The sequence below is a fragment of the Pavona decussata genome, unplaced genomic scaffold (genome assembly GCF_977016875.1).
Source record: "Pavona decussata unplaced genomic scaffold, jaPavDecu1.1 SCAFFOLD_198, whole genome shotgun sequence".
NCBI classification, from domain to species: domain Eukaryota; kingdom Metazoa; phylum Cnidaria; class Anthozoa; order Scleractinia; family Agariciidae; genus Pavona; species Pavona decussata.
The window spans coordinates 880453-907197 of NW_028145606.1; the positions used below are offsets into that span (position 1 = coordinate 880453).

At 39.3% G+C, this 26745-nt stretch overlaps 1 protein-coding gene across 5 annotated transcripts; it reads left to right on the forward strand.

Annotated features, from left to right (window-relative positions):
- On the forward strand, nt 1–26734 carry LOC146461462 (uncharacterized). Of its 5 annotated transcripts, none has more exons than XM_085086870.1 (18): nt 5773–5962; nt 6079–6125; nt 10002–10090; nt 10921–10985; nt 14347–14462; nt 16030–16092; nt 16910–16975; nt 17431–17565; nt 17926–17979; nt 18432–18480; nt 18598–18639; nt 18763–18891; nt 19561–19607; nt 19699–19773; nt 20519–20590; nt 20698–20758; nt 21492–21631; nt 21734–26734. In XM_085086870.1, exons 1-18 carry the CDS (start codon nt 5897–5899, stop codon nt 25485–25487), a joined length of 5070 nt encoding a protein of 1689 aa, XP_084942996.1. In that variant the 5' UTR covers nt 5773–5896; the 3' UTR covers nt 25488–26734. The 5 variants fall into 5 exon arrangements, with proteins under 5 accessions (XP_084942997.1, XP_084942998.1, XP_084942999.1 ...); XM_085086869.1 differs by having other exon boundaries at nt 5774–5962; nt 16027–16092; XM_085086871.1 differs by lacking the exons at nt 5773–5962; nt 6079–6125 and adding an exon at nt 1–232 and having other exon boundaries at nt 16027–16092.
- The last annotated feature ends 11 nt before the right edge of the window (nt 26735–26745 follow it).

Sequence of the window (26745 nt, forward strand, 5' to 3'; positions counted from 1 at the left end):
TGTTATCGTTCCCTTGTTTATATAGTAACAGCGTTTTCGATCTTCTAACGTACAGAACCGACGGAGGAGCTAAGGAAATAGCTGTTGCGTATCGGCGGGAATGAACACACAAGATCTGGGGATTTTCGTCAGTTTTTAGCACGGTGATGTTCTTAGAAATGAAATGCTGTATGCTCTGGGTCGACAAGAAGGGTTCAAAGTGGGAATTTGAAGAAACGAAAAGAACGAAGAGGTTAGTCTAAGCACACCGTGTAAAATAAGTGGTCGCAGATGATTAATATATTAACATATCACCCCTTTTAAGCTTATAAAGTTTTTCTTTATCCGTTCCACTTTGCAATAGAGAACCTCCTGCCTTTTCTCCAAATAAAAACCGTGCGAGGTGTCGTTTACCACGCGCCTCGCGAGTCACGTTTTGAGAATCCTTGAGCCGAATGTCACGCATTACAATGTAAATCATGTCACATACTGAAAGGAACTGCATGTTGCCGATAGATACGTGGACTCCTGGCGAATAACCACCCAAAAAAAATTGATTTACGTCGTTCTACGGGGTGGGTGTTTGTCATAATAGGGCAACAGGCTAAGACGAGAACAATTTCTTTTTACTCCGTAAGCCTTCTTCCGGTTGCTGCATGCAGGTATCGGTCCTGTCTACAATTTGTCAAGCAAATAATCTAAAAAAAGAGCAAGGCTGATTTCACGGTCAGGGAAGTATATTTTCCAATATTTCGAAAGGCACGGCCTTTCTTCTTCAATTTGTCGTACGACGGTAAAACTTTGGCAGTTTCTTTATAAGACTTACAGTGGTCAAAATTTCAAGACCATATAGATATTGGATATCTATCGTAATTTTAATGAAAGAAGACATCGATGATTCGATCGGCTTCAAAGCATCACTATTTTTTTTTTAGTAATAGTCTCTACGGGTGGCAAGGGAGGGCATCACACAGAACTTGGATATAACAATGGAATGGGTGTTACCCCAAACTTGAATTGCGATCTGAACACCGTGTTTCTGCGGATTTTCTAATAGATTGATAAATTTATGAATTGAGGAAAATTTTTCAAAAGTCTTTAACTTAAAACTCTCGATATATGGCACTGAAAACGCGTTACCTACAAATTCGACAAAAGGGGCGTTGCAGCGTCAGGTTGTTTATTTTTAGTCGACGTCATATTTGTTTATGCACCTGCACTTGTTCGCCTTTTCAAAAAAAAAATAGGATTGTATTTAGGAAAAAAAACAATTTATTTCTTTTTTACAGTCGAGTACTCTTGGTTGCAGTTTCGTCTGGAAAATTCGAAAAAAGGGAGAGATTGACATGAAACAGAAATTGAGGTCGAGAGGAATTCGTAGATGAAGTTTTAACGACGTTTTATTAAAAATCCAAGTTAATCTTTTGAAACAATACAGGTTGTGCTTAATTATCTTTGTAACTCTACCGTTTTGACCACAAGAAGGTTCGAACCCTGCGACTCGACCGGCACATGATTCTCGTATGATTGACAGACACAGCTACATTTTCTAAATATGCGCATAAATTACCGGTGTTGGCAAAATATTGACACGGCCGTGGTCCGGTTAAGCACTCTGGATTAGCAAATCAGGACTTCCTATTAGAACAATATAATTAACTTAGCGAATCATTGGATCGTGGCATTGGCATTAGTGAAAATCGTTGAACCGAAAAAGTTTCATGTTTGGGGGCAGATTTTACGATAGGAAGGCCCTCTTCGATCTTTTTTCTGTCGTCATGTTGGATTCGTACGGAGATCGTGACGGCATAATTTATAACTGAATTAATAATGTGACAAGTGGGAATAGAATTTCAAAATATTATTACGGCGTTCACTCAAGCAAGGTAGAATGTGAGAATACAGCGATCTCAAGACCCACCTCATCATGTCGTCCGGCAATCGTGGAATCCTGCAAGTGTTTCGCCGCGCCGTAAAGAAAGCCAAGAATTTTCAACTGTTTACCAAAAGGTGGGTAAGAGTACAACATCAAGCCTTTAGAAATACCATGTCGATATGTGATAAGCTCGCTATGTTTGATGCGCTAAAGCTGTAGCTAGCATTCCTCGGTAAAATGTCAGCTTTACCGTATACAGAGTGACAAAAATGTTACAGAGGAAACAATCAAACGCCTAAACATCCAACCTGGCTCTCCGTCAGTATCATAGTCAGCGATCGATGATTACTGGGATAACTTGAGTACAAAAGAAATGCTTGATTTTTACTCTGGCTTTGTGAAAGAACGCTAAAGACCAGATGAGGCAAGAGTTGGAAAGATTATATTGCATGCGAAGAAAAATTGGAGCAAAACAGCGTGTGTAACAAGCCAAAACTTGTTTATTTCCTTAGCGGGTATTGAGACACCTGACTATAAATGTGTGGGACTTTGTGATCATTTCCTGTGTTTCGGTTTTGTTTATGGCCCACAAGGATTTAATTCGAAAGCTGAGATTTATAGCTGAATTAGCATAACAAGAACAAGATCAGATCGAAAACAAACGTATTAAACGTGTGCTCAATAAAATTTCCTCGCAACAGAACGTAATTTTCCTTACTGCACGGTGATGCTGCTTTACCATAAAAAGGAAGGGTCAAAGAAATGTGCAATTGAGTGTCGAAAAGGTCATCAATGATCGCTTTAACAAAACAACAATGGTTAGTTATGACAAGGATGTTGCTTTGTTGTGTACGCAAATCGCATAGAAATACACATAGTACAGATTTTATTAGCTCATTTATTTGCATGCTCCCTTCGTGTGTTGTCGCGCGCGAGCTGTCGCTTTGAAATACTGCACGCATGTTTTGAGCGGAAATGACAACAGCTCTGTGAAGATAATTCAGCAACAAAAACGTTTAATACTCAAAATTGAATTATATATCTACTACCTTGACATGGCTAAATTGTTTTGAGTCGGTTAGCAAGCTGTGCACCAATTAGAAAGAACGATTTTCAAAGTTTTTCCGCATCGATTTGACAGGCCACTATCAAAGCACCCGGAATAGCTCTTACAGTAGGAATAGATGACCTTGGTCACACGCGAGTAGTGTTTACATTTGTCAGTAAATGTCTCCTTCACTCTTCTTTATTGTTTATTCTTATGACAAAATGTCTTTTTTCTTTATACAGTAAAAATTCCCCGGTAACCTATTGTATAAGCGTTTTTTTTTTTTTTTTTTTTTTTTGAAAAAAAGTTAGCTGGTGCAATTTGTCACGCAAATGTAACGAACGAAATAAGTTAGCAAGCAGTCTACGTTTTATTTAAACAAAGTTTAATTTCATTCTGAGAAAATCGAGGTTTGTTGACTTTCAGCCTTTTGAGCAGTTTACTGTGCTCACGGTTTCTAAATGTAGGGCGCAAATTTATGACAACAAAATGAAGTTAACAATTGTTTTAGTTTTAATCAAAAATGTAAATGAAATTTGTTTACCCACGTAACTACAGCCGGTTGGTTTTTGTAGAGTGCGAAAAAAACCGGAGAACCCGAAGAAAAATCCTCGGGGGGAAGGGGGGTGCTCGTAGCAGGCTTGCGTTTCTTATACGTCTCGAAAGCATTTTGGTTTCCCAAAACTATTTTCCGGGTACAATGTCCATTGCCAGGAATAAGCTTTTTATAATTTTGAAAGCTAAAACGTTGCCGAACTTTGAAACGCATTGGGCTAATTTGTGCGAAAAACTTCTACCAGTCAAAAGGAAACGGATTTGAAAAATATTTTTTGGGCTTGGGAACATTTTCGGGAGTTCCAGGGTTAAGAACTGACAACAAACTCAGCCCACGTATATGGCGTCAACTCGAACCAATCCCTGGCCCTGCCCATCCCCCTGTTCTATCATAATTGTTCTGTACATACTTCGCGGTTTTTTCCAAATCCATCATTTTGATGTTCTCAGATGCAGCTTGTAAGAAAATACCTGACAATGAATGTTAGGCCATTCCCTCGTCTGTTTTGTCCGATTTCCGTCGTTGTAGCCTACACCGCAAACTTCGTTTCCTTATTGTTGTTGTTGTCTTTTTGTTCTTGTTTTGAGTCTTGTTTTGTTTTTTGTTTTTTACTGAGGCTAAGTACTCACTTCTGGATTTCATCCAAAGAATTAAACGCAATCATCTTATATTATATTTGGGCTGTATGCTAAACTCGCTTGATGGGAATTAACCACAGACGGTTAACCTATATCAATGCGGTTTGGGTCGGACGGTCGGAGTAAAACAAAGAAAATTTACCAAAAAAATGTAGAAAAGGATGGGAGGGTTCTGAAACAATTAGACACAGTAATGTCCTATAACTCAGACCAAGACATCGTCTAGAATTGAGAATTGTCATTTTGGACACAAAAGCGAAATGGCTTCACGGAACGTGAGTTCATTGGCCTTGGGTAATTTGAAATTTGTGTGTTCCCTCGCGACTGTTTTGCAGTCTAAGAATTTTTGCTTATCAAATGGACTGGTTGTACAGCTTCTTCCACGGTTGTCAATCAGTTTTTCGGTAGATTTTGGCAGTTTAAGACGTTTAAGAAGGTCAATCGCGCGCATGTTGGCTCACTTAGTAGACGGGAATGCCATGAATTAGCGGAATTCAAATAATTTCATTTCAATCCGGTAAAGCAAATATGACAGACGTGGTTAACTTAACTGACGACAGGAAAATTACACTAAAAAAATCGTAAGACTTCGAGAGGGAAGTGGGCGACAGGAAAGCGCGTTTCCTGTAAATTCATTGGATCGTGACTGAACGAACACATTTTTGTTTGGATTTTCATACTTTTACAAAAAAAAAAAACTCTTAAAACTCCTTCCTTACGTTTCATCGGATTTAACATGGATGACAAGCAATGCGGTTTTCTGTGCTTTAATCAAATAAGCCTTATTTCAATACAATCGCTAGGCCAAGTCAAAACAGAGTTTGATGGACTATTAGCATTTTTACACTCGCCCGATCGAAGTCAAGTACACCCCGTCATATAAACCAATCAAAAACCAGTTTAAAAAACAACAATTATTGAAACCAATTATTGTTTTTTTTTTTCAGCATTCCAAACCATTCTGCTTTTTTGGTTTTCTCGTTTTGTACGTGACAAACGCTCCCGAAATTGTGTGACCGCGCCCAATACGCCCCCTTTCCAGAGTCTTTCGCGTACTCTCTGGTGGTATAGTCTCTTACAGTATATAGTAAAGATCTCTGATCCAATTGCGTTACCTTTTCACTTACATGATATTTGAGACCGTATTTCATGTACGTCACCCTTATTGCGTCTGATCTTGTTCGAACGTTCCGTCAATTGAAAACACTACTGTCACGTGCCAACACTGTAAGTCGAATTTTGACATTTCGCAGATGCAAACATTTAGCAACGATAAGCAACAGAATTGAATGCCAGAGTAATGCTCATGGATTTGATTTCTCCGGCTTTTAAACTGTCATTTTTGGAATTTTCGTCACCCATTTTGGTCAGAACACTTTTGGTTTCCTGTTGAATGTAACGCATGAATGATGCCTCTTGACAAGAATATGCCAAGAATAGATTTAATCACCGCGACTTCCGGCGATTCCAACAGTCGCGCAGGTCGCCGGTTCAAGGTACATCTCGCCGGTAAATTCTCTACACAATAACACGAATGGGATCATGAAGTACCTACCTATGTTCTCTGAGGCGCTGAAAGATTTTCTATACTGGTAAGGCGATACTAATTGCGCAAAAGTTGCGAAAAGGCAGGGACTCGATAAGGCAAAATTTTCAGCGGAAACGAGGCGGAGAATCGCTCATGCGCAATAGCTGCTTGTCTTTATTTTTGTCGAAAGAAACCCAAGCCGGGATTTTGTCCATTTGTTATGTGTGGATATGGTGTTTAGCGTCTTTAGCGGTGTGATCCGTAGTCCAGTATGTCTTTGGTGACTGTGTTACGCTCTCCGTCGTCGGCATCTGACAGCACCAGTTTGGGCGATTCGGTAAATAATTTGCTAGTCCACCTTCGATGTCTGTTTTCACGTTGCTGTTTGATCAATTTCTGCTCACGATCGATCAGTGGCTATCTTTTTGTTTCAATTAATTGGTGTACTTGTAGGAGGTCGATGAAGATCAGGAAGATAGCTCATTGAATAGATCTCGAGCGTAAGTTGTATTTTCTTGGTTTTGTGTGTTTCTTCATAATCGTGTCAAAACACGTTGTGTTAGCAACAATGCTTGTAGCTGAAGATTCCGTACTTCTGGTTATAAAAGCTAAAAATAAGTCTTATAAGATAAAGGTTCAATAGTTCAGCTATGAGGAAGTTCTTTCCTTTGCTATCTTGTAGCCCGTCATTGCCTGTTTTACACTAAAGTAATCTCGTGCAATTTAATTACAATGGAAAAATTCCATAAGCTTACCTCAAATTAAAAGTTTGCGATTAATTGCAAATTGTGATTAAAATTTTTGACGGGTTGATCAAGTTTTTTCCCTACTTTGCCTGTAATTTAGCGTTCCATTTTGATTTGATATTTCTTTACTGGGATTTATTTCGTAAAATCATATTTACGATAATCTTTTATGTTCACGCCCACGACATTGTTAATACTTCGTCAAGGCGGTTAAAAATTAAAAGTAATTTAAGACTTAAATTTAAGTTTATTTACATTTATCATTCAAGTTGTTGCTTTTATACCAGAATATATTGTACTGCATTTAATTCCAAAGGCATCATTTCAAATCTGTCTTAGTTTATTTGGTATTCAGTCATCTGTGGTAATGACATCAGTTTAATAAGATTGTTGACTTGCTAGGAATTACATTCTTTTGATAAATTCCTTATGTATAAAGCTTATATCGTGCTCTGTTTTGTGACACTTGATTTATTGGTTGGGAATAATTTTTTGGATATTTAAGCAGTTCTGCAAATTAGGACAGAATGAACATATTTTTGGAGGAAGTCCTTAAATTAGTGTACAAAACTGGTTAAACTGGTATTGGTGTAAACGTGGATTATGTGTAATTACCATAGAATTTGTTATCTCAGACGCAAATCTGTAATATGCATTATGTATCAGTAGATTACTGTAGTTTGATAATGAAGTGGTTGATATAGACTCTCACGTATTTTCAAACCATAAAGAGGCATAAATTGCAGTGTTTTGTTTGAATTGTGTTGCTGTGGCATTTTCAGATAGTAAATTTGCATGACACACTGCAAAGTGAAATGTATGTCCTTGTAACAGTCCAAACAATAATATTGCAACCCAAGTTACTGGAATACAGTCAACTCTCTCATAACAACCACTTCTCGTAAGCGACCACCTCCCGTAAGCGACCACTTCGTAAATAACCGTTTTGATTTCAGTTAAATACTGTTTCAAGAGCTCTCTCGTAAGCGACCACCACTCAAATTTCCTAAGGGACCGCGACCACTTTTTAGGCCAGAAATTTCACATCTCCTTTTGTTTTCTGTTTCCTGTAAGCGACCACCCTACATAATCACGTCTGATCGTTAGTAAATCATCACTCAGAAGTAACAAAAGTTCAATTTAAAATCACGCTACCCTGAACTGCTGACAGATAATAACACTTTACAGACAGAGAAGATGGCTATAATTAGATCTGTAGGTAAACGGGAATTGGTACAGTGATCTGTTACACAAAGTTTCGTCAGAAGAATGAATAGATGTGAAAAAATCAAATAAATTAGTTTCTTTTTGGCTAATTGTAGCTGCTAAGGTAATATTTTCATGTAATTAATTAATCAATCCAGTGTGAGGCTTATTTTGTTGATCTTTCCTGTAAGCGACCACTTTTTCGTGCCCCAAGGGTGGTCGCTTACAAGAGAGTTGACTGTAGTTGTAAAATGCAAATTAGTCTGCTTCCAATCAATCAAAATTGAGCCGAATGTGCTCCCTACAATAATAGTTTTGTGGCAACTTCTTTTGTTTTTTTTTCTGTCTGCGTAATTAAGCCATAATTAGATATAATTATATATATATATTAACATCTAATAAAGTTCAGGAATATTTTCTGTGTGCATCCTTCGGGTGTTGAACTGGTTTTTCATCTTGCTGACTAATGTTATTTCATGGCAACTTTTTTGTACCATTTTAATGGTCAGAACAATAGAGTGGTTTTATACAAGCAACAAAACTTTGCTTTCATATAATTTGCTTTACTGCTCTCTACTGTTCAATGTCACCTTTTAAGCGAAATTAGAAATTAAATCTGCTAGTTATCAAGACTTGCTTGCACAGATTTTCTTTGGTTCTCAGCAGTTAGCCATACTTGCTTCAAGTTCAATTGGTTTATTCTGCAGTGCTGTCAATAAGGGCCGGTAGCCGGCCAAAACAGCCGGCTACTGGCCAATCTTCGGCTGGCTACTTTCGTCTCACTTTACTGTTAATTTTGGTAAGAAACTTAAAATAAGGAAAAGATCCAACAAAAATAATTGTGAGACATCCGCCTCAAACATCTGAGTCGAAATGGGCGCATTTCAGGAGTTATTAAAAATGTTTACCTTTGCCACCCGCAATGGAAATTGATCGAAGGGGTCGTGGAACGCCTGCGACATTTTCAAAGAACAGGATCCAGCAAGAAAAGATCCAACAAAAATAATTGTCAAACATCCGGCTCAAACGTCTGAGTCTAAGTAAAGGCACATTTCAGGAGTTTTAACGTGCTAACCTTTTGGTGGAAGTATAAAAAGTTGAAGCAGATCGAGGTGATCGAACGGTCGTGGAACGCCTGGGACATTTTCACAGGACTAGATCCCAGGGTTTCGCATGTGCCAAAACATGAACTAAAGACATTTTTACAATAACCGTCCAAATTTCCGCGCGCTGATTGGCTCGTGGCTATTGTCTATAAGAGTACCGACAATAAAAATGATGTCAGATGTAACGCGCGCGCTTTCTCAACGAAAAAAATAGCCAATTCCGCGAGTACTTTTTCCATGTTATTGTCAAAAAAAAAATCGACGGCAGTTTTCTATGGTCTATACTCTTTTAGCATACCTCGGTGACCGACTATCGCGTAACGCGCAATCTGATTGGCTGCACAGGTGCCGTCTATCGATCGATAGACGGCAGTTTGTCAGAGCGCGCGCGATTTAGCATGCATCATTGCACAAATTTATCAAATAAAAAGATTTTTTTGCTTCATAGATTGATCACAGAGGTATGCTAAAACATCTAGACGGCTCGCTGGGGGGGCATGCCCCCACACCCCCCTTTGAAGCTCGCTCCTTCGGCACTCGAAAGGTAGGCTGCCGCCTACTTTCCCTGTGGGGACGTCTACTTAAAAACTTATTGACAGCACTGTTCTGTTGTTTATACACTCGATTGCAAAAACGTTGACACCTAAAAAGCATAAACCATGAACGATGAGACCTAACGGATTTGTGGATAGTGTTTAAAAATTGGCCCTTGTTGGCCAACTTGACACTTTAAGGAAAGCTTGGACATTTTCCATCAATCACCACGTGCAACTAATTTTGGTTATCAACCGTCGCACAAGAATAGAATATTATGCAAATAAACTTAGTACACTTATACCCATAAAGCCATTGGGTCTCATCGTTCACGGTTTATGCTTTTTAGGTGTCAACGTTTTTGCAATCGAGTGTACTGTATATAGGCAATAATAATTACTTGGGTTTTACTGCTCAAATTTGTGAGTAATATACAATATAACGTAACCAAGTTTTTAGTATACATTTACAAAATTATAAGCTAAATTTGAGACCTCAATAATTAAAGCCTTAAAAGGCTTAATTATAACACTGTTAGGACCATGGATATACGTGTATTAACTACCAGTGAAGATAGGATGTAAGATGTCGGACATCTAAAAGATACCATCATGCACATGTTAATCTTATCAGCTAATTAGACTTAGTAAGTTGGTAAGTTTACTAACTTGTGTTACTTTCAAGAACATGTAGATTAAGCTCTCTTATTGTTATGTTCATTTCTCTCTGTGGATATGGCTTGTTGATTATTTGTTCTGATTTAAATGCTCATTGGCTATTTCAGGTCAAGTTTTGAAGGCTTTTTTGCATCCAAAGGAGCGGCATATGCTTTGCCTGATGGGGACTTTGCCCGACAAGCCACGAAACATGGAGGTAACTAGGTTATGAGTTAACAAAAATAATTATTTATAAAATATTAATATTGTTATTGAAAAAAAATGATAATTTGCTTAAGGTGTTTTACTCAGTGATGAACTGCACTCATACACTGTCTGTCAGCTCAAATGTAATAATTATACTTATGTTATTATAATTATATAATATAATATATTATTTATTTATTTATTTATTTATTTATTTTTTGGAAATTTCATCCCGAGTAATTAATTTACAGAATGCAATAATAATATTATATATGGCTTAATTATGTAACCATGTAAGAGTTGTTATTAAAAAAATCCTTTTTAAGGTTAAGCCTAAATTATTATAATTATTGTACCCTTCATATCTCTTACTAACTGTAGTAAGTGCCCGGATAAAAACCTCCCAGAGCAAGGATAACAACTAACAACAAACTTAACTCACCTATGACACCAAGTCCATGAAGTGAACCAGGCCACATTGGTGGGAAGCTGGTGCTCTCAACGCTCTACTATCTTATCCCCCTGCTCTATCACTGCTCCCTGCTGCCCTCTACTCCATCTCTCTGTTTCATTTCTAGCTGCTGCACCATCCCTGCCCTCTGCTCCATCCCTGCTCCCTGCTGCCCTTCACTCCACCCCCCTCCCCTGCTTCATCTCTACCCCCGACATCATCCCTGCCCCCTGCTCCATCCCTACCCCCTGCACCATCCCTGCCCCCTGCTTCATCCCTGTCCACTGTCCACTGCACCATCCTTGCTCTCTGCTGAGGTTTAAGCTATGAATGTTGACAGAACACTGCTTCATGATAACAATCCATGTTTTACCTATACTTCATTTCAGGGGAGATGCAGTTGCATTTGCAGGCCATGGTCAACTTGTTGCGGGATGAGGATGTCCTTAGACTTGTAAGGCTCTTACTTATAACTACACGCTCAGACAAAATTGTTGAAACGGTTCCCTTCCTTCTTCCCCTTTTCCCCTTCAATGTTGAATTTCACCGAGCCGGAGTTAAAGACACGCTACGAACACAACATTGAAGGGGAGAGAGGGCGAGTACGCGTTATATAAAAGGCACGTTCGTTATCTTGGGTGTTAACCGAAGTGTTTCAACTAATTTTGTCTGCAGTTGTCTGAGCGTTGACTGACGCAAAGATTTACTCCAAGATTAGAAATTGTTACATAGGTTTGTGTCACGCTTCGTTTCAGGAACCTGCGCGGTGTTGCCGTTTTTTGTGTGTTGAAATAAAGCTATAAAAACGTTATTTATTATTCAGCATGCATTGCCATGAACAATTAGAACTTATTATTTCTTTTCATTTTCAGTAGTGCAAATGATGAATTACACTGTGTGGTTAATTTCACCACTCAGTTCACCTATTAATTATTCATGCGTGCTGCCATGGTACAATGGTGAAGTGAATTCCATAACATCATAACTTGTTTTTGCCTGTGAAAGTAACTCGTTCTGTGTACCATTAGCCGTACACTAACAAATAAAGGATAACACACAGGTTTTGCTAATATTTAGTTTCCTGCAATGTTTCCTTGGGCAGATACCAACGGGTCATCATGGTGAACCGTTGCGTGTAAAGTAAACAGGATAATTGTCTTTTTAATAAACGGTTCACCATGGTGAACCGTTGCTGATTCGCACAAATAATACATTATTTCTATAAAGTTTTGCTTGAAACTCAGACAGTAAACTGTACAATTGACATCTGCATTAACAGCTCATGAGCTCTTTTTTAAAAGGCGTAAATCCTAAAAGAGACATGGTGAACCGTCACACGTGGCGCACGCGCGCGTCACCACATCAATTATTTGATGTTAGCTCTGGAAAATTCTTCCTGTGTAGCTACAACTCCAGATTTTCTTGACTATAAGTTACTAACTAAACCATTCGAAGTTGCCTAGACCTCAATGTTGGCAAGTCGGAGTACGTCTCTCCTGACAAGCCTACTTCACCGTCAGCCATATTACTGTGACTGGACAAAAAGCCATTTCCTCACTGTGTAGAAACTCGATGTCTTTGCCAAAAATCTCCTCAAAAAACTGTGTGTTTTTTTTTAAACGCTTTCTAATTCTATTAATCACTGCTAACACATAGACAAATTAAATGAAATCTAGCAACTACCAAAGGTAACGAAAACTCCCAAGCATCTCTGTCCGTTTACGCTGAAGATAACATATTTTCTTTAATTTGCTACAAAAAAGACACGCTCAGACAAAATTGTTGAAACGGTTCCCTTCCTTCTTCCCCTTTTCCCCTTCAATGTTGAATTTCACCGAGCCGGAGTTAAAGACACGCTACGAACACAACATTGAAGGGGAGAGAGGGCGAGTACGCGTTATATAAAAGGCACGTTCGTTATCTTGGGTGTTAACCGAAGTGTTTCAACTAATTTTGTCTGCAGTTGTCTGAGCGTTGACTGACGCAAAGATTTACTCCAAGATTAGAAATTGTTACATAGGTTTGTGTCACGCTTCGTTTCAGGAACCTGCGCGGTGTTGCCGTTTTTTGTGTGTTGAAATAAAGCTATAAAAACGTTATTTATTATTCAGCATGCATTGCCATGAACAATTAGAACTTATTATTTCTTTTCATTTTCAGTAGTGCAAATGATGAATTACACTGTGTGGTTAATTTCACCACTCAGTTCACCTATTAATTATTCATGCGTGCTGCCATGGTACAATGGTGAAGTGAATTCCATAACATCATAACTTGTTTTTGCCTGTGAAAGTAACTCGTTCTGTGTACCATTAGCCGTACACTAACAAATAAAGGATAACACACAGGTTTTGCTAATATTTAGTTTCCTGCAATGTTTCCTTGGGCAGATACCAACGGTTCACCATGGTGAACCGTTGCGTGTAAAGTAAACAGGATAATTGTCTTTTTAATAAACGGTTCACCATGGTGAACCGTTGCTGATTCGCACAAATAATACATTATTTCTATAAAGTTTTGCTTGAAACTCAGACAGTAAACTGTACAATTGACATCTGCATTAACAGCTCATGAGCTCTTTTTTAAAAGGCGTAAATCCTAAAAGAGACATGGTGAACTGTCACACGTGGCGCACGCGCGCGTCACCACATCAATTATTTGATGTTAGCTCTGGAAAATTCTTCCTGTGTAGCTACAACTCCAGATTTTCTTGACTATAAGTTACTAACTAAACCATTCGAAGTTGCCTAGACCTCAATGTTGGCAAGTCGGAGTACGTCTCTCCTGACAAGCCTACTTCACCGTCAGCCATATTACTGTGACTGGACAAAAAGCCATTTCCTCACTGTGTAGAAACTCGATGTCTTTGCCAAAAATCTCCTCAAAAAACTGTGTGTTTTTTTTTAAACGCTTTCTAATTCTATTAATCACTGCTAACACATAGACAAATTAAATGAAATCTAGCAACTACCAAAGGTAACGAAAACTCCCAAGCATCTCTGTCCGTTTACGCTGAAGATAACATATTTTCTTTAATTTGCTACAAAAAAGACACGCTCAGACAAAATTGTTGAAACGGTTCCCTTCCTTCTTCCCCTTTTCCCCTTCAATGTTGAATTTCACCGAGCCGGAGTTAAAGACACGCTACGAACACAACATTGAAGGGGAGAGAGGGCGAGTACGCGTTATATAAAAGGCACGTTCGTTATCTTGGGTGTTAACCGAAGTGTTTCAACTAATTTTGTCTGCAGTTGTAGCACTAAGCTACAAGTTAGTTACACTAAAAGTCTATGAAGGCATTTAACTGCCAGAGTTTGCAAAGCACAGCTGATGTTTGTATTCAAGTACCTATTATAACTTGTGTTCTTGTGGAAGAGAAATCTCTGTATTTAAATTGAGACAAAAGTAAAGCCTCATGATAATCATATTGGGCTGGTTGCAAAAGAATGCTGAACATGTTTAGTATTCCTGAGACTAGTTAAACACTAAGATTGGAAAAATAAAATTTTAGATCGACTACTCTAATTTGAATATTCTAGTAGGAATGTCTATTTGTGTCAATTAGGTAGCAAGATGAAGTGGTGATAATTCCTCCAATGTTGCTTTAAATAATAATTATTATTAGGAGTGGCATTCTGATTGTGCAATTTATAGAGCAGATCAGAACTATTAGTAGTTTTGTTGATTACAAAAAGTTTCAGGAGTCTGGAAATTTGACTTTCTTTCCGCTTTTGTTGTGACAAATATTGATAGGATAGCTTGCTCAGGCATTTGCTGTGTACAGTACAGTTTTACGTTTTGCTTCTTTTTCTTAGGTTGTTAAACTAGAAAGTCAGTATCCAGACAGAATCCGCTATTTAACAATTGTGTCTGCTTTTGGCCCTGATGAGGAAGAACAGAGTATTGTTGTGGGCGTGGACTGGGCAGACAAGTAAGACTGCTTTTTTTGTTTTTTTGTACAGAATAATTAATAAAATAAAATGTATTTTAGCTCACATGTACTCATTGACTTATAGCAATCGATCCCTGCAGTAAATTTGAAGTTTTTTTTTTTGTTTTGTTTTCATTAAGTCAGAAATGCAATAATTATTATTATATATGTAGATTATCAGGGCTTCAGATCTATTTTATTGCTGATTGAATCAAAGGCTCCTGTGAACCGACTCGTGAATGCAGATGACACATAGTAATTGAAATTTAGACGGCTACGGAAACTTCCTTGAATGCTAGAAGAAATTATATCTTTGCCCGATTATGTAACCATTCTTGTACTATAAAAATGATTGTCAAACTATTCTCTACAGATTGAATAAGATTATTCTGATGCGCCGATTAAAAAAAAATTACGTGTTTTTTTATTCAAAGTTCATAGAAGCACGCCATGTGCAGCTACGTCATGCAAATTCGTGTCCGATAGTCCGGGGCTACTGGATTTTGCGATCGGGCTAGTGGATTCTGACCATCACTTGCCCAATGGGCAAGTGAAGTTTTTTTGGGAATTAAAATTACAAAATTACTGTAGGGGAAGCCGATCTCACAAAGGGAAATCTGTTCAATAAAGTATCGCATTACATTTCATGCCTGACATAATTGCGTGAAATTTTTCCTTTGGAGTTCAATCCACGCAATCCTCAAGTAAAAATAATGAAATATGACAAGGTCTTGCTAAATAAGAATTATTTATCGACTGCGTCCTTTTGCTTTCCCATAAATTACCAGTTGTAAATTTCGAAAATGAAACATTTTTTCCCTTTGAAACCTCTATGAAAGCTGACAAGATCTTAAAGTGTTCATTTCACCAGAAATTTGCATAATTTTGTTTACGATGTCAATGATGCGTGACATGGCACGTTCCGCTTTCGCGTGAAAACTGACAAATTTAATTATTTTTTAATTCAATTATTTCTAATTGAGTTTACGACCCCGGACTTTCTGAAAAACTGAAAAAAACTTGTAACTTTGCTTAGATTGAACGAAAAATCTCCATTTTTGCACTAAATGATCGTCAAATTATTCTCTACATATTGAATAAAAATTTCCTTATGCGCCGTGAACAATAAATGTTCCCATGTTTTTCCACTAATTGAATTTAAAACTCATTCACTGCGCACGCCCGAAAGTTAACGACAAAACCGACCAACCAACCAACCAAGTTAACAGTCAGCTATCGCTATAACTCGTTCATTGCGCTACGCGCATTCACGAGTTAAAAAGCAGTGTTCTGCTTTCTAATATCTTGAAGGGCATTTTAATGATAAATGGCTGTGCCATTGTCACTTGGCAAGTTTTCAATTGCTTCTGGTTGAACTTCCCAATCAAAATGTAACAACTCTGGAGGCAAAATTACGTAACGGTTTCCCATGGTTCTTGGATTTGATTAGCCATGTGAAACGGAAGCCTTCAAATAGATGCCAAAATGATGGCCAAAAAATAATCTTATGATCTTATAATCTTCTCTAATGACCCTTTGGTTTGTATGTGTGATTTTCTCTCAGCAGGGCCACCATAGGTCTTGTGGTCCCTTTGTATAGTGATACAAGCATCAGGCTGGATGGTGATGGGTGAGTTCTTCCACTTTCTGTTCATGAGTTTACATTCTTAGATCTCGATGGTAAATCTGAAGTGTAATGTAACACAGTTAAATTATAAGTTCAGCTTGTCACGAACACAGGACTTAACATAAAAAATCTGGGTTCCTGGCAGATGGCTACAGTTGGACCTGTGAGGTCTTCCATACACAGGTCAACTGCATTCAGTTGGTTAATCATAGGAAACGTACAGTGTACTTCTTGCCTATTGCCACTAGCAGTTGAGGCTGATACAATGTAATTCCAGACATCAAACAACATTGATGGGGGGTGGGAGGGGGAACAACATTGATAGGGGTTGGGGTGGGGAGGGAGGAGGAGGTGACACTGCTGGTATACTGACAAAGAGAAAGGTGATACATAAGTACTGTTATTTTAACCAGGTTGGCCCATTTAGGAACGAGGCTGGTATCCATAGGGGCCTTGGGAATTAAAGCTATATACAATTTTAAAAGAAATTTCCTAAAGTAAAAGAAGAAAAGAAAAGAAAACGTCAATAGGTATAAATTATAATCTGGCTATCTTACTCGGTACTTTACAAGAAATAGGGCCCTGCAGATTCGTGTGACAAGAATAAGGAGCAACCTTTACCCACCAAAGCCTAAACACAGTATATAGGTAGTAAAGGCAGTAATAAGTAACTGTATTCAAGAACTTTTGTTGAAAGCATGGAACTAATATGACTGTATAACCAAAATTGAAAGTCTGAATTCCCAGATTCTACCAAAAGTATTGATGTTCAATAACCCATCAAATGAATAGTATTATAAGTATTTCTTTATCTCAACAGCGGCTTCAAAATGTCATCAGCTGGCAAAACAAAAATTTTCAAGCCAATCTCTGTTCAAACCATGTGGTGAGTTTGTCTATCTTGTATTTTGGGCAAATAATACAGAGCCATCATTAACTGCTTTACTGACTTTCTGTGCAGCTTATATAGAGGTTAAATATGAGTCAAAAACAGTGGATTGAATCAGGCAATTTCAAGAGGCTCGTTGGTGCTTTTGTTTAATACAACATCAACTATGTCAGCACTTAAGGTTATTGACCATTGCGCAAAAGCTACGTTAGTGCTAAAGGTTATTGACACTGTAATAAAGTTTATTATTATCATCATCATCATCATCATGATCATCATCATTATTGTCATTATTATTGTAATAATGGTCAAGCAGACTGATGTCGTAAACAACAAGTGTCATGATTGTGTGGATTGGCTCCAATTGATGTTTCACCTATTTCTCCAAATTTACCTTTAGCAGGAACATACAATTGAGTAAGCAGAACTAAAACTTTGATTTCCTTGTCCAGGACTGCTTTGCAATGGATTCACAAGTGCCGTGATATTGCCAGGGGACACAATTATTTCCCTAATGGTTCTTCCCATGCCTGGGTTGAATATTACTACAGAAAAATAACTTCAGACAGAATTGGTTTAAATGAATGGTAAGATGTTCTTAAACCTTCAATTTTATCTCCAATGTGGATTACCAGGTTCTCTCCCTCAACAAAATTTACAGTTCTAGATTTCAAATTATTTGGAATGTGTCCTGTACATGAGTAGCTTAGATCATTTTCAATTGCATGAGAGTTAGTAAAGCTACCCCTAAAGTAAACTTGATTCCTTATAGCTAGCACTCATTTGAAAACCACTGAAGTCTGTAGTCCTAGAAAGTTCATTGCAAGTACAGATTCATCTATGTCCAAGTTATTTGTAAACATGTATTAAATATATTAAATAACATTAATCCACAATCTTGGAAAAGAAAGGAGAAAATCTAATTGAAAGTTGTTTTACTTTCACAGGAATCAAATGGAAGACATTGAGTCAAAACGTCCTGAATCACCCATTGGAACAAGGTACATGTTCAAGTGTCAAGTTTCAAGTTTATTCAAAAATTCAAAAAATTTAGCAAAAAAGAGAGACTGGCCCGCAGGTGGCGAGAGCTAATCTAGGCAGGCCAGACTTACAACTGTTTAAGGATAAAATTAAATAAATATTATTACTAAGTTATTACAATCAAAGACAGAACAAATAGAATTAAGGGGAGGTAGAGAAATCACGAGTAACACACACACACAAAAGAAAAAAAGTCAAAAAATTAACGAAAAACAAAACTTAACGTGTTGCAACTAATTGGCGAGGCCTATTTTGATTGAAACTTAAATATTAGCAGGTTTTGACACTTGGTACAGTGAGCAGTTAAAATTATCTTAACCATATTTCATAAGGTGGTTTTTTTCTTTACTTATAGTTATTTTTACTCTGATGTCCTTAAAAAAATAATTTATTCTTAAAATTCATTTTTCAGTACTGAGAAGGAACTTGTTATGAAGCTTATTCGACACAAGCTTAGAGAGGTGAGCAATATTTTAAATGTCTTGGGCTACAGATCTGCCTCCATGGTATTGTGTATCAATCTTTTATGTTTAACATGGACATTCATGACACAATTGAGGTTCTGTTTTGCTTTCTAGGTAATGGCGAAAGTTGACCTTGAAGACATCACTTCACGGCAGGTAACAATAATCTAGTGCATTGTTCTTGTTCCATACATATCAAAGTTCTAACTAAACCTTCCCACCCTCACCCCACTTTGGTTGTATCACTGTTGCTCAGAACTGGTCTCCATTCTTTTAAAGGTGCGAACCATGCTGGAGCAAGATACACAAATGGAGCTTAAAGAATACCGGTCATTTATTGATGAAGAGATGATCACCATTCTTGGCCAGATGGACTCAGCTTCCAAAATATTTGACCATGTTTACCTTGTGAGTACCCCCCTCCCCCTTCCCCCCATGTTGTAAATAAACAGATAATAACTAAACCCTCAACAATGAAATAAGTTGATATAATTAACGCCTTTGTCACAAATGGAGGTTGGGTGCCCTGGAGCCAGGGGGCTGGTACCGCCAACCCAAACCCAGGTAGGTAGAACACCCCATAAGCCTGCCCTACCCACAACCCAGCCACGAGCCCCGCCTGCAACCCAGCCCCACCCCTAGCACCCGTCACACTGAGACTAGAAGCTCAGTGGAAAAATAATAAGTAAATAAGACATAGAACTAACCGTAACCCTTATCCAACCCCCAACCCTTGCGCCAATCCCAAACAATAACAAACTAACACTACTGGCAGGGAAGGGAGGGAAAGAAAAGCCCTACAAAACGCGATAAACCATCCACGCCACGAAAAACGCTGAGTATCGAGTAAAATTCCGAGCACGTTCAAAGGAGCACGGCTAAACTGCAAGAGAATACCACTGGCCACGCAACTGCCCGCCGACCTGAACCAGGTCCAAACAGTAGTGCAGTGAGTTTTTTGGTGCTAAACAGGCAGAAAATAATAAAGATTGAAATAGACTGCCCTGCGCACTTGTTTCTTATACGTGTATGAACTTGTTAGATGAACACATCTCGAACAAGGTGTTTTTCTTACAGGGCTCTGAGTGGAATGCTTCAAACTTGGAAGAGCTCAAGGAGAACGGGTATTTTTTGTGGGTTATTTGCTTGTCTGTTTATTTAAAATTACTGTTCTGTTGTGGTTTGCTTGATCTGGTTTCTTTTTCCTTTCTCTAGAATTGGTTATATTTTAAACATTACAAGAGAAATTGACAACTTCTTCCCCGGAACATTCTGTTATCATAATATCAGGTATGATGACCTAAATAAATTTATAATCACTTTTTTCTTGATTGCTCTGTCTGTTTGCAAACATCAAACATCCTAGACCACTGATGAACATCAAGATGTCTGCAATAATATGTTATATTACTTTGAATCCACACTGTTATTTAAGCTGTTGCAGTCTTTGGTTTCTTGTTGATACCTTTGCCAACTTTGTAGTCGTTATTGGAGTTGTCACTTTGTAGATACATGTAAGTTTAGGTGATGTTTAAAAAACGAGCAGGAGTGTTTTATCAGGTTTAAAACCATGAGGGGCAGCCGAGTGGTTTTAGACCCGATAAAACATGTGCTGCGAGGTTTTTGAATGGCTTCAAAAACATTCCTGGAAAAGTGTGTGTCAATAAAGTTCATAACAATTATGCTTTCGTGAAAGTTGGAAATTAGCATACGAGAAAAACGCTGTAATAATAGTAATAAGGAGTGTTTTATCAGCTGATAATACATAGCATACTAATGAGTAGTATTTTATCAGCTGACAAAAAAAAAACATACTAATAAGGAGGAGATATAAAGTCACTGCACGTGATGTATTATCGACCATTTGATGGGTCAATGAGCTTATGAATTATTAATAAGTTTTTTAAAAGAAGTAAATGCTTTAGGATCCAAATGATCCAAATTGGCATCTGGCTGTGTTGATGACTTAATTCTGACAGAGCACCTCTGTATGTACATAACATCTCATCACTTGACACTTAACTTTTTATCACAGAGTTTATGACCTGGATGAAACGGAATTACTTCACCACTGGGACAATACTTACAAATTTATACAAAGAGCAAAGTAAGTAGAATTATGTTTATAGAGTCAGTACAAATTATGGAGCTTACACTCTGTAATTCAAAGCGTCATCACTAAACCTTTATTTGACTTTATTTATGTTTTGCTAGAAATGCTGGTTCAAAAGTCCTTGTACACTGTAGGATGGGAATCAGCAGATCGGCGTCAACGGTAACGTGTCTGATTTTACTTTGCCACCAGCTGCCTTAGCGACTTGTACAACAAAAGTGAAACAGCACTTTTTCTCAGTAATTGTTCATTGTTTGCTTTGAGACTGACTGAATGTGGCACTGTTTGAGTGACAGACTTTCTGACTGACTGACAACTGGCTGGCTGACTGGCTGGCCTCCTGTATAGTTCATTCATATAGGGAATACCCCACGGGGGGAGGGGTGACCTGACTGACCGACAGGCTGCCTGGCAGGTGGGTTCACTGACTTATTGGCTGGCACATGAGTTAACTGACTGGCTAGCTAGCAGGTGGCCTGACCGACTGACTGACTGCCTGGTATAGGTGGGCTGACTGACAAACTAACTGGCTGACCGGTGGGCTAACTAACTGACTGGATGGCAGGTGGGTTATTTGATTGACTGACTGACTGACTGACTGACTGACTGACTGACTGACTGACTGACTGACTGACTGACTGACTGACTGACTGACTGACTGACTGGCTGGCAGGTGGGCTAACTGACTGACGGACTGATGGCTGGTTGACAGGCGTGCTAACGGACGGACTTGATGGCTGGTTGACGGGCGGGCTAATTGATGGACTACTGGCGGGCTGGCAGGCGGGCTTACTGACCGAGTGGCTGGCTGACGGTTGACTGATTAGCGGACAGATGGAGGGACCAATTGACTGGCATTGCTTTTCTAAGTGTTTTTTTTTTCTCTTTGATTCAGGTTATTGCTTATGGCATGAAAGAGTATCGCTGGTCTTTACGTGAGACCATGAACTTCGTCAAAGCTCGAAGAAGCGTTGTTCAGCCAAATGCAGGATTTTGGAAGCAGCTCATCACATATGAAGGAATTCTGAACTCGAGGTAAATAGGTGACTGACTTGCATCGAATCTAACAACACTCTTTGCATAGGTAGTTTTGTAAAGGTAAACGTTTGACATATTTTGTTTCCTTCTGCTTCGTAGTAAACATCGCGAAATCTTCGCACAGGGTAAAGCTGACTTACCTGACGTGGTAGATATAAAGAAAGCGAAAAAACCTGGAAACACTACTTGTAAAACCAACGAACAGCCCGGACCAGAAGGCGTTGACACTGTAGACAATTTACCAATTGAACCTGAATCGGAAATAACATGCCAAGAAACCTCGGAGGAAACAGGCGAAGATTCGGGAGTTGCTCGGGTGATTGCTGAAGATAATAACGAGGTATTTCTTGACGATGACACTTTGTCGGAAAATACAGATGGCGATTCGGTGACCACGACTACTACATCGATAAATCCGACAGTTGACTCAAATAAAGACTTTGGCGGGGAGAATGCTTCTTCCCGTGTTTCAGAAATTACAGCAATAGAAAAGGCTGGGCTCTATAGAGTGAGTTCCGTACCAACTCTTCCAAGTGGGAACAAAAAGAGACAAGAATCAAACGTCGAAAATACCGGAAACTTTCAAAGGTCTAGTTCATTACGAGTGCGTGGAGCGAGGAAAGTAGAACAGCTCCGTGTGTGTATGGAAGCCAAAGCAGCCAGTGACGAGAATTTAACAGAATTTGCGCTGAAAAAGAAGGGGATCACTGAATCAACAGAAGAAAATATTTGTTTGAAGGAAGCTGACGCGGAATCACAACACGGAAAGTTGACAGAGAAGGAATCGCTTGAAGAAGACACTAGTGCTGCCGAAACAGAAATGGAGCCGAAAGATCGCGGTAGTCTGCCTAGCGAATTGCATGGCGTACTTGAAAGTGGATTTGTCAAACGCAAATCAAAAAACTTTGAGGAAGGTGTCTATAACGTGCCTTCTGTTATGCAGGTGTTGGAAGATAGCGAAAATCTGGAAGAAGAGATGGATGTGGAACACGAGACAATTGAAAGTGATGAATCCTCAGTTGCAGAGGAGCTGAGTGAGAGCACGCTTAATGAAGAACCCGAGCCTGGAGTTGTGAGGAAGCACAAAGAGGAATATGAACTGAAACATCGGGAAAGTTTGAAAAGAGGTGCTGTGCTTCAGCGAGTGGGGAGTGGAGATGGAAACAGCTTGAAACGTGAGAAAGATGAATGTGATTCTGATTCAGCGGCAAAGCAAGGATCGGAAACTGATCGCGATTGTACTGTGCACGTCGACGCATTAGTACAAAAGGTGAACGAGGACATGAGGAAAGAAGTATCCACTCGCAGAATCTCAAAGAAAGAACTTGAGCTGCGAACGTTCGTGAAACAAGCAGGCGAGCAGATGAAGGACGCTTTAGTCAGCGAATACTCTGAAACAGATGTACATTCTCAGGAAACCACTGAATTATCTGTTGCTGGGGTTATTAAAGGAAACACTTTTGAGGAGAAGCTGCAAGAAAACCCGCAGTTAACGGGAAAATCTGCTGAGTGCACATTTGAGTCAAAAGGAGAAAGTACAAACGAGGGCTTAACTGACACAGATGTGAATCGATTCCAAGAGGTGAGTGCTGAATTGTCTGGATTGTCAGAGGACAAAGAAGACATAACAAGCGAACAAGATAAAGAAAGCGTTCCTCACAAAGGGTTGGTTAAGCGTCATACTCTTTTGATTGAGGGCAGATTGCAGCCGTTTGATCAGAAGTCCGACAAGGAAGCTGAAGGTGAAGACGAAAAAGAAGGTGAACCAATAGTTGACCAGGAGCTAGATGCAGGATTGCCTTTGAAAGGAGAAACAACAAGTTTGACCTGGGAAAATGAAGCGCTGCAACCAAGTGCTGCGGAAAATCTAAGTGCTGAAGTAGAAACTGAATCAGCGGAACAAGATACGTGTGATTTGTCGAGCGAAAGGAAAGATAGAGCGAGTGAACAAGATACAGAAAATGTCCCTGAGAGAGGTTTAGTGAAACGCCATACGCTGCTGATCGAAGGAAGGCTTCAGCCGGAACAGGTGTTAATTAAAGACGCTGAAAATTTAGCTAATAAAGAGAGCAATGAAGATCACCAAGAAACCTGTCCACTGCCATCAACAGAAGAGACAATTAGCACTGCCTCCGATTCAGAAACGGTGGATCCATGGCCTGGAAGCAATGTGACGGCTGGTGTAGAACAGACAGAGAAAGAAACCAATACCATCGAGAGAAAAGAAACGTGTGAATTGGCAGAGGATAGGGAAGACAGCGCTAGTGAGCAAGACATTGAGAACGTCCTCCAGAAAGGTTTGGTGAAGCGTCATACACTGCTGATTGAAGAAAGGCTGCAGCCATTTGGTCAAGACGTCGACAAAGACGCTACAATTCAAGATGAAGTGAAAGATGAATCATTAGTTAAGCAGAAAACATGTCCAGTAACTTCTTCAGAAGAAACAGGCGCAGAACAGATGCAGAGTGTTTCACTGGGTGATAGTGTTGGAGATAAGAGCACTTCAACAGGAGACGAAACGGACAAGACAGAAGACAGAAAAGGCAAGAATAGTGAACAAGATGCAGAGCTTCCATCTCAGAGAGGTTTAGTAAAACGCCATACGCTTTTGATTGAAGGAAAATTGCAGCCATTTGATCAAGACGCCGAGAATGAGGATAAAGAACAAGGCGAAGCAACAGTTTGGCAAGAGGCATGTTCATCTGCAAGTGTTGACCAACAGCAACGTTATCAGATCGAGCGAACAAGCAAACCCACAACAGGAGAGGCTGAAGAAGAGAGTCAAGATGGTGAAACTGTGTCTGGTTTGGTGAAACGAGAAAAAATGCGCATCGAAGAAAGAGCGAAGCCTACAGTGGTGGAAGCAACAGAACCCAAACAAGATGAAGAGCAGATGGTAACTTGTAACGATGGCGCGACACTCAGAGCTGGGGATGGAATGGATGAATGTTGTGGAGAAACTGAGAAAAGTGACACCGAAAAGGACGATAAAAGTGGAGAGCAGTTAATGGAGCAAGAGCACGGTGAGGTCGGCGTTGACACTTCAAGCGTGGTGCGAGTTAAAGACCACACTCAACACTTGGAAGGCATCATCCGCATCACCACAACATCTGCAAAGGATGGAGAGAAGGTAAGGCGCCAAACATCAAAAGAGGACTTGCCTAGTTCAAGTGAAGAACCACCAAAAATTGTTATTGTTCCACGGTCGTGTTCAGACGAGCGAGTGGATCAGGGAACAGAGCTTGGCTCGTCAGAAAAGCTCCTTGAAGACAGGATGGAGGAGATTCTTAGTGACAGCGCAGTGAATATAGCTCTTTTGAAAGCGCAAGAGAGTCTGGACTTAGAAAATGAAAAGTTCGTTGGTTGGGATGTTGCGAACGTGAAGCAGAGAACACGAATCTTTGAAGAAATCGTGCGGCACTTTGACAATCGGCAAGACGATGATAGTAACAACCCGATTCGACGATGCGGGTCAATGCCGAAGACAATTCGTCCATCTCAAAAATACGTGTTTCGTCGTCGGTCGTTTTCGGATTTGACGGAAACTGTTTCGTCGAGTTCCGGTCGGGCAGTCGGTTATACAATTCAGTTCAGTAATGGCGAGTCGTCGAGTTCTTCGTCTCTACCCCGAGACTGGAGCCCTCTTCAGGAGTGGCAACGAAAGGAGGCCTGGGACGGGCGAAAAACAGAAGAGGTTTCCTCGCCTGAAATTTACCTTCAAGATGGACGTAACGAGAAAAGCAGTGTTGAACTTATCGATTGCCGGGATAAAGAAAACTGTTCTCTTAGTGTCAAGGAGAAGATTCAAGTTCTAGATTCTAAGAATCAAAAAAACATTAGCAACGTTAGTTAGTTAGTGGTCTACCCAGAGGTTCTCATTCAAAGAAATCCACGCTTTGGAAAAGAATTTTTATTTTGATAGTCAGAGTTAAATTATGCACAAAGATATAAGATTTTCAAAGAAAATTATCGGTTGTACATAGTCATTCTTATTGAATTTTAGAGGAGAAATTATTTAGTTTTTTTACTTGATTGGAACATCAAATTTGAAGAGAATTACGTTAGCCAAATTGTTTGCGACTGCTGATACCTAATTTGACCTTAGCAGATAAAATCAATCCTCTCTTAAAACCTAGCCATCTCCCGTACGCGGGTGATTAGTCAGTCCCGTAACCTTCTCAGCCTAAGCCCGAGAGTGCACGTACGTTCCTGGGAACGGATGGATGGAGTATGTTAGTCCACGGTTACGTCGAAAATTCGCGCCAAAGTGAACGGTTGGGCCGTTGTAAGCTCCCCTTCTCTAGCCTATTTATCGACGAAAGGAGACAGAGAGGATCGACTTTATCAGGATATAGAAAGCGCCCGTCAGTTTGTTCTTTTTTCCTTATGGTTTGTGGTTTTTGCATGGATTGCAAGATGCTCCTTCTAAAACGGGGCGAACTCAGGGCTATAAAACTATGGATGCGGATGCCTGTGGGCCCCTCTGTCAAAATTCCCGGTAATTTACTGGGACCAAAAACTCTCTTTTGTTCTCCACGTTCCTCAACATCGACTATTTTTTCGTAATCTAACCTCAAACTTAAATTTAGAAATCTTTATAGTTTTACGGAGAACATTTGGAATAGCCTGTGAACAGGCTCCCACGTAGAGTATAGGGCGAAAAGAAAAATTGGCGAGCGGAGCGCGTGTTGTCTTCGCCCTATACCCCACTTGCGAGCCTGTTCATAGGCTAATTTGGAAAGAATGCACTTACATTTACCACTAATCGATAAAAAATAAAAACGGAATTTAAAAAATACTTTTTGGGGCTCGTAAGTTTTCGGGACTTTTAAGAAACGAACCCTGCACCTGTGCGCGCTAAACTAAACGTTTCACAACGGATATGATTTCTCAAAGATCAACAAAGAAGTACAATTGTGTTTCACACAGGAATCAAGTTGGAAAGTCTCTGATTTTGATAACATACAAACGACAACTTTATTTCCAAGAGCATAAGTTGAATTGGTGTATTTTGACAGTTTTTGTTTATGAAATGTTGTATATTAAATCCGATTGTACGTAAGTGACCAGCCAGTTTTGAATAAACAATATTTATTGTGATTGTGTTTTTT

What these genes read in the sequence shown, in the direction of transcription:
- LOC146461462 (XM_085086869.1), top strand. Translation starts at nt 5,897, where the DNA reads ATGTCTTTGGTGACTGTGTTACGCTCTCCGTCGTCGGCATCTGACAGC. An exon ending in TATTTGACCATGTTTACCTT is followed by an intron (nt 18,892 to 19,560) that starts GTGAGTACCCCC and finishes TTTTTCTTACAG; the next exon opens with GGCTCTGAGTGGAATGCTTC. An exon ending in GAAGGAATTCTGAACTCGAG is followed by an intron (nt 21,632 to 21,733) that starts GTAAATAGGTGA and finishes TCTGCTTCGTAG; the next exon opens with TAAACATCGCGAAATCTTCG.